Source organism: Schistocerca nitens, chromosome 4 (genome assembly GCF_023898315.1).
Source record: "Schistocerca nitens isolate TAMUIC-IGC-003100 chromosome 4, iqSchNite1.1, whole genome shotgun sequence".
Taxonomy (NCBI): domain Eukaryota; kingdom Metazoa; phylum Arthropoda; class Insecta; order Orthoptera; family Acrididae; genus Schistocerca; species Schistocerca nitens.
This window is the reverse complement of record NC_064617.1, coordinates 356,333,429-356,347,124: the sequence shown is the minus strand read 5'-3', so window position 1 is coordinate 356,347,124 and position 13,696 is coordinate 356,333,429. Positions and strand designations below refer to the sequence as shown.

The following is a 13,696-nucleotide window of genomic DNA, read 5'->3' as shown; positions in this document are numbered from 1 at the left end:
TTCACATCTGTCAGCACCTGCTTTCTTTGGGATTGGAATTATTATATTCTTCTTGAAGGCTGAGGGTATTTCGCCTGTCTCATACATCTTGCTCACCAGATGGTAGAGTTTTGTCAGGACTGGCTCTCCCAAGGCCGTCAGTAGTTCTAATGGAATGTTGTCTACTCCCGGGGCCTTGTTTCGACTTAGGCCTTTCAGTGCTCTGTCAAACTCTTCACGCAGTATCGTATCTCCCATTTCATCTTCATCTACATCCTCTTCCATTTCCATAATATTGTCCTCAAGCGCATTGCCCTTGCATAGGCCCTCTATATACTCCCTCCACCTTTCTGCTTTCCCTTCTTTGCTTAGAACTGGGTTTCCATCTGAGCTCTTGATATTCATACAAGTGGTTCTCTGTTCTCCAAAGGTCTCTTTAATTTTCCTGTAGGCAGTATCTATCTTATCCCTTGTGAGATAACCCTCTACATCCTTACATTTGTCCTATAGCCATCCCTGCTTAGCCATTCTGCACTTCCTGTCAATTTTGTTTTTGAGACGTTTGTATTCCTTTTTGCCTGCTTCATTTACTGCATTTTTATATTTTCTCCTTTCATCAATTAAATTCAGTATTTCTTCTGTTACCCAAGGATTTCTACTAGCCCTCGTCTTTTTACCTACTAGGTCCTCTGCCGCCTTCACTACTTCATCTCTCATAGCTACCCATTCTTCTTCTACTGTATTTCTTTCCCCCATTCCTGTCAATTGTTCCCTTATGCTCTCCCTGAAACTCTGTACAACCTCTGGTTATTTCAGTTTATCCAGGTCCCATCTCCTTAAATTCCCACCTTTTTGCAGTTTCTTCAGTTTTAATCTACAGTTCATAACCAATAGATTGTGGTCAGAGTCCACATCTGCCACTGGAAATGTCTTACAATTTAAAACCTGGTTCCTAAATCTCAGTCTTACCATTATGTAAATATCTGAAACCTGTCAGTATCTCCAGGCTTCTTCCATGTATACAAACTTCTTTTGTGATTCTTGAACCAAGTGTTAGCTATGATTAGGTTGTGCTCTGTGCAAAATTCTATCAGGTGGCCTCCTCTTTCATTTCTTAGCCCCAATCCATATTCACCTACTACGTTTCCTTCTCTCCCTTTTCCTACCACTAAATTCCAGTCACCCATGACTATTAAATTTTCGTCTCCCTTCACTATCTGAATAATTTCTTTTATTTCATCATACATTTCTTCAATTACTTCGTCATCTGCAGAGCTAGTTGGCACATAAACTTGTACTACTGTAGTAGGCGTGGGCTTCGTGTCTATCTTGGCCACAATAATGTGTTCATTATGCTGTTTGTAGTAGCTTACCCGCATTCCTATTTTTTTGTTCATTATTAAACCGACTCCTGCATTACCCCTATTTGATTTTGTATTTATAACCCTGTATTCACCTGACCAGAAGTCTTGTTCCTGCTGCCACCGAACTTCACTAATTCCCACTATATCTAACTTTAACCTATCCATTTCCCTTTTTAAATTTTCTAACCTACCTGCCCGATTAAGGGATCTGACATTCCACGCTCCAATCCGTAGAACGCCAGTTTTCTTTCTCCTGATAACAACGTCCTCTTGAGTAGTCCCCGCCCGAAGATCCGAATGGGGGACTATTTTACCTCCGGAATATTTTACCCAAGAGGACGCCATCATCATTTAATCATACAGTAAAGCTGCATGCCCTCGGGAAAAATTACGGCCGTAGTTTCCCCTTGCTTTCAGCCGTTCGCAGTACCAGCACAGCAAGGCTGTTTTCAACTACTGAAAAGGCTGCTGCCCCTCTTCAGGAACCACACGTTTGTCTGGCCTCTCAACAGATACCCCTCCGTTGTGGTTGCACCTACGGTACGGCTATCTGTATCGCTGAGTCATGCAAGCCTCCCCACCAACAGCAAGGTCCATGGTTCTTGGGGGGGAGTAACTAATAAATCCAGAGAAAACATCTGTTTTCTAGTGTGCAGGTTTCCAACTCATGATAAAACGAAGTTTTAATCGTCCCACAACTGACTGGGGAAATTACAACTTCATAAGTGGCAGATGAAAGAAATCTTCCTGCAAAAAAGTAATAAACACTTGATCTGAAAATTACTCAGAACAAATAGCTTGGGATCCTTCCCAGAATGGAAATATAAGAGTTAGTGAGCAACTGTCTCTGTGTAAAGTTCTTAAGAAACAGCACCTATTACACAATTGGTATAAAATAAAGCACAAATATACATATATGAAAATGTTAACTGAAATGCACTCAGCTACCAGAAGAATGGTGAGTGAAACCTTCAATAGCTACCATAGCAAAATATTATCTCAGAACCTCTCTCAACACCTCAAGAAACTTTGGTCATATGCTAACCCTCTCAGTGTCCAGAAAAAGACTGTGGGGTATTATGGAGGTATAGAAGGCCCTGAGATTTTTGAGGATAGACGGGGGGATTCTCATGTAAAGCACATCTTGATTTACTGCAGATTCTCTCTTGATGAAATTATTGTCCACCATCATCATCTGTGTTACAATTAAACTCATTTATCTAAAATACATTGATTCATTGATGGTGTTAAGCATATTATTTTCAGGCAACTCAGTTCAAGCATAAAGAATATTAGTCTCCATTTGTGCCATCAGAATAGATTTGCATTATTAGTTGCAAACTGTGCCATCTGAGTAGATCTGCTGCATTATGACACCAACATTTTTCTCCTTTTTCTTTATTAAAAATGGACTAGATATTGTTTTGTAATATTTGCAAGGAAATTCAAAGAGGACCTCAGTGGCATAACTCTTGTGGAAATTGATCACATGTTAACAAAATAACAGCACTGCAAACCATTGTCCCATACCAGGGAGAAGTAGAACCACTAACATCTCTCCCACTTACCACATGTAAGCAGATATGAAACTCACGTATGATTCATGTGTTCCTTTTTATGACTATCATTTTAAGTGCTCAAAATGTTGTCCTTGAGCATTGATACATGCTACAAAGAAATTTCTGACAGATGATTAACTTGGAGAAATGCATTAAATTTAGAGTTTGCATGCAACTCCTTGCCTACCTCATGTCAGCTGATTGCAGGTTGCATCTAGAGATGTCTATTATAAAATAATTAACTACTCTACACTTAAATTTGAATAACCATCTTCTCTATTATGGGTAATTGGACATTTGTCTAATAACCCATTTAAAACTGGATAAATATTAGCTTTGCTTACTGCACTGTCATTTACAAAAATGTTGTCTATTAAGATGTACTGTCTTGCACAATTCTGGTGGGAAATTTTACAACTGAAATTTAACTGCATGTATAAAGAAATATTATGAAAAGGACAAATGCTTCTGACCATATAACGGAGATGCTAAGTTGCAGATAGGCACAAAAAAATGACTGTCATATAAATAAGCTTACAGGCAAAAGCACCTTCACTGAAATTACACAAGATACACTTGACCACAGTCTCTAGCTGCTAAGTACTAAAAAAAGGACCCAGTATTTCAAGATTAAGGATTTCCTTTGAAAAATACCATTGTAATCAAGTAAATATTTCGCTACCAAAGGCAGATGAATAGGGCTCACACTCTCTCTGACAACGAAAGTACTAACCAAGAACATGAATATCTGAGAGCGGTTTTTCAGAAGAATGGCTAAGAATCTTACATCCTACAACCTCTGTATAGCCGGCAAAACCAGAAGAGAATTCTCTAAAGGATGCAGCCACTGCATTTATTCCTGCTTGTGGTGCATTATCTGGGAAGATAGGAATTCCCTAGAAAAACCAAGTGAAGACAGTCATTGGTCTACCAGCCAAAACTCAGACACTGTTTGGTAGTGTGAAAGACTATATTTCTCTATGGAAATCACACCCTGCTGGTGTGGTAAGGCATACATAGGTCGGATGGTGCATACTGTCACAGATTGCTGCCAGAAACACCAATGGTACACCAGATTGCAACAGCCTAATAAGTCGGCAGTTGCAGAACATTGCCTGACAGAATTACATGGAATGGATTATGACCCCACCAAGTTTCTGACACACATGTCCAGTTTCTGGGACTGGGTCATTAAGGAATCTATTGAGATCTGAATAAGGGAACCGCTGATGAATTGTGGTGGTGGGTACATCCGTGGTAAGGCATAGGATCCTGCTATTATAATGCTCCAGAAGAGAAATGAGATACCAGACATCAAACTGACTTTAGGGGCAGCACATGCATCTGGACATGAACTTAGGATGGAACATTGTGTCGGTGAGAGGAGTGGGTTAGGGATGCGGCATGCTGGGCATGGATGGCAGATGGAATAGCCAATCAGAGGGGAAATGGGAAGAGGTAAAAGCATGGCACTGGCCCCCTATCAGTCAGTTCATCAGCACACCTGATGATGGCAATGTGCTCATTTGCTGAAATATTGTGCCTGTTAGACCCTGACATCTGGCGATTCACTTGTGAGCTCTTTCAAAGTGAAGTACACTGGGAGAATCACCGGAATCACATCACATACCTCTACGGGAAGATGTATTGTGGCATGAAAAGTCTTGACAAGATGCACCACTGGAGAAGCCATTTGCTGAGTGCATTCGCATTTCTTATGAGATGCCATGAAGAACATGTAGTACTGAACTCCGACAAAGTTACACATCACTTAAACTCAGCAGCAGTCAGATGAACAAATAAACATGAGGACAGGAGAGAGTCAACTTTTCTTGCTGGTCTCTGGACTAAGTAACAAAGAACTTTTCAAATTACATCTACAGATGACTAGCCAGTACAGTTATTGGTCATGGGACTAAATTGATGGTGTCACATGGACCACATGGACTCTGTACAAAGGAAGGCCACTGGATGTCAAACACTGAAATTTGAGCATATACTAGACAGGAAACCCTACGATGTTACCTGCAAGACTGTCAATCTCACGGCCAAGTAATTGGATGAGGATGTGGTGTCAGTTCTTAAGAAAGGACTCAATTTGGCACCCACTCCTAAATTTGCAGCACTCACTCAGTGAAACAGGTAGCTTCATGACTTCTCCCTGATGCAGCTGCTGAAATATGTCACGAAAACTGTTGTGCTGTCATACAGATGAAATGTATGAAATCGAACATCTCTAGCAGTGCGGGGGCAGCCATAAGGAAACTAAGAGAAGATCCTGATTTTGTGGTCTTACCAACCAACAAGGGCAATGCAACTGTGGTCCTATCTCACCATGATTACATAGAGAAAATGTGGGGCCTGCTAGAAGACAGTGCATACCTGAATATCGATACTTACTCTACCAAGAGTTTGGAGAGGAAGACCACGGCGCTTCTCATTGAATTCAGCTTGCCAGACAGGTTTGTTAAGAAGCTAAGACAGATGGCATCAACTCCACCAAGATTTTATGGACTGCTGAAGATTCACAAGGATGGGGTTCCTTCATGCCCCCAACCCCATCATCAACGTTGGTGCTCCGACATACCAACTCGCTAAGTACCTAAAGGACTTGCTTAACCCTTATGTCGGGAGTGTTCACAATACATTTGCAACTCTGTGGATTTTGTGGGTAGCCTTAAAAACTTTATGCTTAACAATACAACATACTTTCTCTTTTTACCAGAGTGGCTTTATGAGAATCCTTAGAACTTATTGGCCAGATATTTGATGTAGTGATGACCAACCTTTTTAAGCACATATTGACGTCAAAATTTTCAACACTTGCTACTATAAGCAGACTGAAGTAGGAGTCATGAGGAACCCACTTTCACTAGCTGTCACCAATATGTATATGGAATATTTTGAGAAGGAAGCACTGGAATCAGCCAAATGAAAACCTACCTGTTTCTTCTGGTATGTACAGGACACTTTTCTCATATGGCAACATAAGCTGAATGGCTTCCTTATAAACTTCAGTTCCATACATCAGAACATTAATTTTACTATGGTGTGGTCCTCTTTGTGAATGCTCTGGTTAAAAGAAGAGTGGATGGCACTTTGGGCCACAGCACATACTGGAAGAAGATGCACACTGTGCTATAATTACATGCAGACAGCTGCCATCACCTGGCTTAGATGAATGGTGTGCTCAAAACTTTGGTACATAGAGCTTGCAACCTCTCTGACAAAAAAAGTATCAACCACAACTTGAACATCTGAGAACAATTTTCCAGAAGTGTGGCTACAAGGAGTTACAGATTCAGAGAGCCTTATGCCCTATACCCTCAGTACATGTCCTATAACATCTGTACAATTAGTGGAACCAGAAGATGATGCTCAGGAGGATACAGTCATTGCATTTATTCCTTTTTGTGGCACATTATCCGGGAAGATAGGATGAAGTCTCTGGAAATACCAAGTTAAGATCAGCCAAAATACGGCACTGCTTGATAGTGAGAAAGACAACACTGGTCTATGATAATCCAGGGTCTATCAGGTACCCTACCCATGTGGTAAAACATACATAGATTAGAAAAGGCATACTGTTGCATATCACTACTGAAAACACCAATGGCACACCAGACTGCAGCAGCCTAACAAGTCAGCAGTCACAGACATTGCCCGACACAGTTAAAAGAAATAGATTATGACCACACCCAGGTTCTGACACAAATGACCAATGACTGGGACTGTGTCATTACAGAATTTATTGAGAGTTTGAAGTGGAAAACTGCTGATAAACTGTGATAGTGGGTACATCCTTATAAGGCATGGGGCCCCACTACTAAAGTAGCCAAGAAGAGAAATGAGGTACTAGACATCAAACTGACTTTGGGGGCAGGTGGAGGAACAGCAGAGATAGGTCATTTGCTGAAATGTTGTGCCCATTGAACACCGACTTCCAGCTGTTCACCCATGAACTATTTCGACACGAGTACATTGGAAGAATCTGAAGAAACAGAGATAAATAGCAGCTCTGTATCATAACTGTAGAGGCAGCAGCTTTCTTCAAAATAACAACTTTTTTCGTAAGCACTGTAATGATAGTTGATATAGTTTACAGATTTGGTTTCTGTGATTTCCGTGTCTTTTGTTATTGTATAGCTTTATATGTTCCTCATCCCAGAATGTTTTTATTCTGGATGGATCCTACGCAGCTTGATGAATGAAGGAACCTCTTAATTAATGATCAGTGGCAAACAGCTATTTTTAAGGTCTAGTGGAAGATTTATTATTTACCAATCTCTGCAGGTATGTGTAAGTCTCATTTAACTGTGATAGGTGTATTAGCATTATATTACTGTGAGCAGAATTCATACTGTGTTGTTATTGTAAGGATAGCATAAGATTTTAACTGATCCAGCTATTCTGACATGTCATTTTTCAAATCACGTAAGACATATACTAGTAACATTCCTAACAAGATGTCACGATCACCTTCTTCCCATTCCCTTCTCATGATGAATAATCGAAATGAGCATATTGTACAGGAATGCTGTTGATCAGTGTATCTTACTGTTATTATTTCAAAGTCCTCGTATAAGTAAAATACAAGTTAGGCTTCAGTACAGAACTATAGCCTGGCAAGAAAAAAATGGATGTGGCTTTCTGTACTGCAAGAGAAGTGTTCTTCTTCTTCTGCTGCTGCTGTTAGATATGCATAGAGATGTTGCAAGTATACAAATAAATTATTGAAAAATAAAGATTCTAAAAGTGTCGTAAGTACACAAATCAGCTTACCTTCGATGTGCCCATAATTCGAGGAAATGTGTATGTTGAGCAGCCTTCTGCACACAGCCCTAAGATAGTAAATGGAGTACGAAATGTTGCCTGAAATTGTTTTTAATAGATTGTTATTCATACTATCTTATAAATATGATAAATGCTTAACATATAACTGGTAGACAATAATAAATTATATCTTTTATGAAGCCAAATACTGGAATAAAAAAATTGGTGGTTTTGAAGCAGTTTCAATTTGATTGTGAAATCACAGCACCATTACTCGATCAATGAACATTTGCATAAGTTTTTCACTAAAAGCAGTGTGTCACTCTAAGTGTCTTATTTTGTAGGTGGATGAGACTTCACAAAAACAAGTTCCAAATATACCTACAAAGTGTTTACAAGGAGGAAGAAGATCAAAAGAGCAACATACTTAGGAATCATACAGTATAACATCTGAGGAACATTATATACACAAAAGTAAAAAATGAAACCTATGAGCATGTACCACTTTCATGTACTTTCTCTGCTTTCTGGTTTCTACCATGCCTTCCAATAAAGGAAACTCCAGCAGTGAAAGTTGGGGGTTCTCCTTTGTTGTTGAGGCTGGTTTAATTGTTCTAATGCAAAATTAATGAATAGTTTTAACATTTGTGGATTATTCTGACAATACTTGGAGGAACAGAGACATATTAAAAACTTAAATATATGATACTGATGTTCCACAATAATATTGATTTTACAGTTCATTGTGAACTAGCTTTTGGCAATCAGTGAACACCAATCAATGAATCCTGACTTAATCCCCACTGATCAGATTTTTTTCTATTATTCACCTTTACTGAAGTAGCAACAGCCAGTTAATATTTTTGGTCATTATAAGGTAGCATACTTATTGTAAATAGTATAGTTGTCCCCCAATCACAATTTTCCATTGACTCTTTCCTCTCCTCTGGCTCCCCCAACCCCCCCCCCCCCCCTTTCTTGGGTTGATCATCAAATTAATCCGTTATTTTGCCCATACAAACCGTAGTCCGATTCATGAGCTGGCAGTTTGTGCAGGTCGAGGCGCAGCAGGGACTGCATTGTTGCTGGTTCCAAGCGACAGTTGCAGTACACTCATACACATTCTTTGAGCTTGATGAAAACATGTATCCTGCACAGAGTGTCTTTTGCTTGCTTATGTAGGATTTGTCACTTACCATCACCAACAATGGTGACAACTCACAACAAATGAAATAAAAATTCACTAAATAACTGTCTACAGTCATGTTTAATGCTCACATTAGCTACAACATTCACAGCACATCACTGGGCTGTCAGAGAATCTATGATGCAGGTGCACAGAACAGGCCTAAAATCGACCACCATAGTTCATGACTCCAACTATAGTAGTCTATGCCAGTACTAACTTGTGTACAATTTTAGCATGTGCAAAGAATGGTTCAAATGGCTCTAAGCACTTTGAGACTTAACATCTGAGGTCATCAGTCCCCTTGACTTAGAACTACTTAAACCTAACTAACCTAAGGACAGCACACACATCCATGCCCAAGGCAGGATTCGAACCTGCGACCGTAGCAGCAGCACAGTTCCAGACTGAAGCACCTAGAACCGCTCAGCTACAGCAGCCGGCTGGCATGTGCATTCTTATACTTTTAATCTTTGAGTATAAAGAAGTATAAGATTTATTTGTTTACAGCTTCTTTGTAAATTTCATTATGCTTGTGTTTTTGTATAGATATTTGGTTCTAAAAGGTCACATATTTAGAAAAACAATCTTTGCTCAGCTATAAACTCTCACTTACATTGTATGGGCTATGTGTAAAGTCTTAAGTTACCTGACGATAGGTGAAAGGCAGTTCATAATGAACTATAAAAAAAATATTTTTGTGAAACATCAATACAGGGCATTTAAGTTTTTAATATGAGTCGTTTTAGTTTGTGACAAAATTTTCTTAAATTGTAAATATGTAGAAGTATGTAACATAGTATCATTGTTATCCCATGAAAATAACAGCTGAACTGTGATATACACAGATGCAAAAATAATTTTCATGTAGACTTTTCCCCCTGATCGTGTGTTCAGAATGGAGTTATGTACTTTGGTGGTAGGACAGTCAACAAGCTCCCCTCTAACATAAAGCAGAAAATTGGGAATCTCTACCATTTCAAAAGAAAATTAAAAACCTACTTCCTTATTTGAATATCTAGGTTCAGGAGTTGGAAAGTTTTGTTAGCTACATGGCAAGTGGAAGTTTTATTTTTCTAAAGGTCATCATATTAACCATTGTCTGTAGAAATGATTTATTTCACAATTGCAATTTTGGCCTTGAAATCGAAAAAACTATTGAATATGACATTCTTTAAAAAATGCTATATAAATCTGAACCTCAAAAAAGAGAAGTTAATCAACAAGCAGTAGTGTTTGTCATAAAGCAGTTTGAAAAATAGTAATGTTTTGTAAGTAAGACTCATTGTTTTAAAAAGTATCATGTGAAATAAATATTAAGTTAACAATAGCAGATAAATGACAGCTGTACAGTAAAACTGATGAAGTAGCGGTTTTTTTCAAAGAAGCAGCTTTATTACTAATCTTTTATTAATTTTAAATGGGTAAGCATGAATAGCATTAAGCAGTGCAGTAATAGTTTTCTGTTAATACTGCATACAGATTAAGTTTCCATGATTTTTGTCTTATGTTAACATACATCTTGACTTGTAAATCCCTGGAGGTGGTTCTAGATGAGATATATGAATTATGGTTGAGTGAATGGATGACACTGAAGAATAAGCTTCTTATTGATGGAATGAACAAATGGTGAGCCTTGTACTAATTCCATAATGATCAAACCTGTGTAATAGTATAGCATTGCCCACACAATCAAATGCTTTTGTTAAATAAATGAAGATACCTACTATCATTCTATCATTACCTTATCATTTCCTTCTGTCACAGTGCTCCAAACATATGGGCGTGGCGGGGGGGGGGGCACAAAAATACAGAAACATTACAAATGCAACACACTGCCATGCCTAATATGATGTAGGAAACCACTGACCCTCAAAACGGCTTCCAGTCATCACAAAATGGATAAATACAGGTCCTGTTGGTTTCAAGGGAACCTAACACCATTTTTCCTGCAAAATAATGGAAAGTTCAGGTAATGATAATGGAGATGGATAGAGACTGCATGCCCTTCTCTCCAAAGTAGACAACAAAAACTCAATAATATTGAGATCTGATGACAGTGGGGGCCGGGGGGGGGGGGGGGGGGGGGAGCTGGAGGAGGAGGAGGAGGAGGAGGAGGAGATTAGTGTTTAACGTCCCGTCGACAACGAGGTCATTAGAGACGGAGCGCAAGCTCGGGGTGTGGGAAGGATGGGGAAGGAAATCGGCCATGCCCTTTCAAAGAAACCATCCCGGCATTTGCCTGAAGCGATTTAGGGATATCACGGAAAACCTAAATCAGGATGGCCGGAGATGGGATCGAACCGTCGTCCTCCCGAATGCGAGTCCAGTGTGCTAACCACTGCGCCACCTCGCTCGGTAGGGGGAGCTGGGGAGATGCAACAATTTATCTTCCTGCTAACAAAAAGAGTCAAGGATGATACATGCTGTGTGAACAGAGGAGCACAGCATCACCATTGGGAAACAAACGCTGTACCATGGGATGGACCTGAGTAGCCAAAATGATCACATAATCCTTGGCAGTAATGAGACCTTGCAGAGTACCAATGAAGCTCATGGAATACCACAATATAGCTGCCCAAATCATGTACATCTACATACATACTTTGCAAGTCACCATACAGTGCCTGGCAGAGGGTGTCCTGTACCTCTGCTAGTCATTTCCTTTCATATTCCACTTGCAAATAGAGCAAGGGCAAAATGACTGTCCATATGCCTCCGCCTGAGCCCTAATTTCTTTTATCTTATCTTTGCAGTACCTATGCAAGATGTATGTTGGCAATAATAGAATCATTCACCAGTCACCTTCAAATGCTGGTTCTACAAATTTTCTCAATAGTCTTCCTTGAAAAGAATGTTACCTTCCCTCCAGAGATTCCCATTCAAGCTCCTGAGGCATTGTGTTTCTTGTGTGTTGTTCATACCTGCCAGGAACAAATCCAGCAGCCCACCTCTGAACCAATTCAATGTCTTCCTTTAATCCCACCTGGTATGGATCCCAAAAATTGGAGCAGTACTCAAGAATGGGTCACCATAGCGTCATATATGTGGTCTCCTTTAAAGGTGAACCACACTTTCCTAAAATTCTCTCAATAAACCAAAGTCAAACATTTCTCTTCCCTACCACAGTCCTCACACATTTGTATGAGACATACTGCTTTGCTGTAATAGTGCTGGGAATGACAACCAAAGATGTCCTGCTATGAATAGAAATGGTATCCCAGACCATCACTACTGGTTTTGGACTGTATGGTGAGCGACAGTGAGATTGGTATCCCACCACGGTCTGAGGTGTCTCCAGATATGTCTTTGCTGGTCATTGGGGCTCAGTTCATAGTGAGACACACCACTGAAGACAATTCTACTCCATTCAACTTGATTCCAGGCTGAACACTCTACCGTTTTGGACGACTTGAAGTGGTGAACTATGTGTGCAAACTTCAACTTCTTTAATGATACGACTTACTTGATATGGTCAATCGACTCTCCTAGCTGGTTAGCCTGCTCCTGCAAACTCCCTTTCTCTTCTTCTCTGCAGTATATTGCTGGGAACAGGAATTTCTCAAGACTCTTTCTACTTATTTCTATAAGTAGACATACACAGTTTCTTGTGCTTCACTTAACGATGTATATTTAAACATCAAACTTTTACAAATCTCACTTTCCACATGAATAAATACTGTTAAGTAAGTCTCCTCAAATGTTAGAAACACAGTTACATTTACAACAGAGTTGGCTTGCTAACCACGAGTCTATTATACAGAAACCATACACCTGTCTTGCCCCTGGCAAGTTCAAGTTAAAAGTACTAAAAATCTTTTTCCACTCAATTGTTCTTTCGTCACTAACAATAGTCACAATTACAAAACAGCACAGAACAACACAGAAGTTCCTTGATTCTGCCATGTGCTTCATTATGACTTCCATGGATCGAATGACAAGTACTTGTCGGTGTCATTCGACCGCCATGTCTACAGTTTTCTCACGTTAAACTTCGGACCTGCATACACAGACAGGTGACGCGCGATAGATAGGGTTCCTTTCTCCCACTCACATCTAAAATATCGTGTTTGAGATGTTGGAAGGCCAGGTGGTTCTAGAATTTGTGCCGAAATTCTTGAAGCACTACATATCTCCCCTCCTCCCCCCCCCCCCCCTGCCCCCTCCACCAGATTGAACGATTGAACACACGATATTTTATACAATCATTATGTACATTAATATCACACATAATAAAAATTCACATTTCAATAGTATACATTTCTTTTCTTTTCAATCATAAATTTCAGGTGTTTATGACAGATGAGTAATTTACTTTCTGTTCTCACCCTTTTGTGCTACCGTTCCTAAGTATGTACTAAATGTAGTACTTTTGTGTGGTTTGGAGGAACTCTGGACAAAATGAAAGTGTTTGTTTGACACTCATAAACTTCCATAAAACGTAATAATGCTAGCTCTGCATATAATTTAAACTTACCAGAATAATCTCTATAAAACATGATTTCTGTCACAATACTGGCCCCTTCTCCTAGGATCAGTATCTATACCTTGCATGTGGATTAACCTTCCCCTTTCCTTTCTGGTAGGTACACCCCTTTATAAACCATTCTTATTTTTCAGGCCACAGGTCGACCTATCTCCATGGAGGCATGCCTGCCCTATTTACTTAGCAAATGCCGGGTATGCCCCCTTTATCCTTTCTGAGTAGGCCTCATGGTTCATCACTCTAGTATACATTTCTGTGTATACTATAATTAAGTATTTTCTGGTAAAGCTATGAATCTATTTTACACTTCCATTCACTTTTATAATACGTCATTTAATCCCTGGAGTCC

At 39.6% G+C, this 13,696-nt stretch overlaps 1 protein-coding gene across 3 annotated transcripts in view; it reads right to left on the bottom strand.

Annotated features, from left to right (window-relative positions):
- Positions 1–13,696, bottom strand: part of LOC126253093 (enoyl-CoA delta isomerase 2-like) — a 143,939-nt gene that overhangs the window by 38,162 nt on the left and 92,081 nt on the right. For all 3 annotated transcript variants that reach the window (XM_049954196.1, XM_049954197.1, XM_049954195.1), the window contains exon 5: positions 7,685–7,774. In XM_049954196.1, the coding sequence (XP_049810153.1) occupies positions 7,685–7,774 (90 nt within the window). The remainder of the gene's footprint in view (positions 1–7,684; positions 7,775–13,696) is intronic.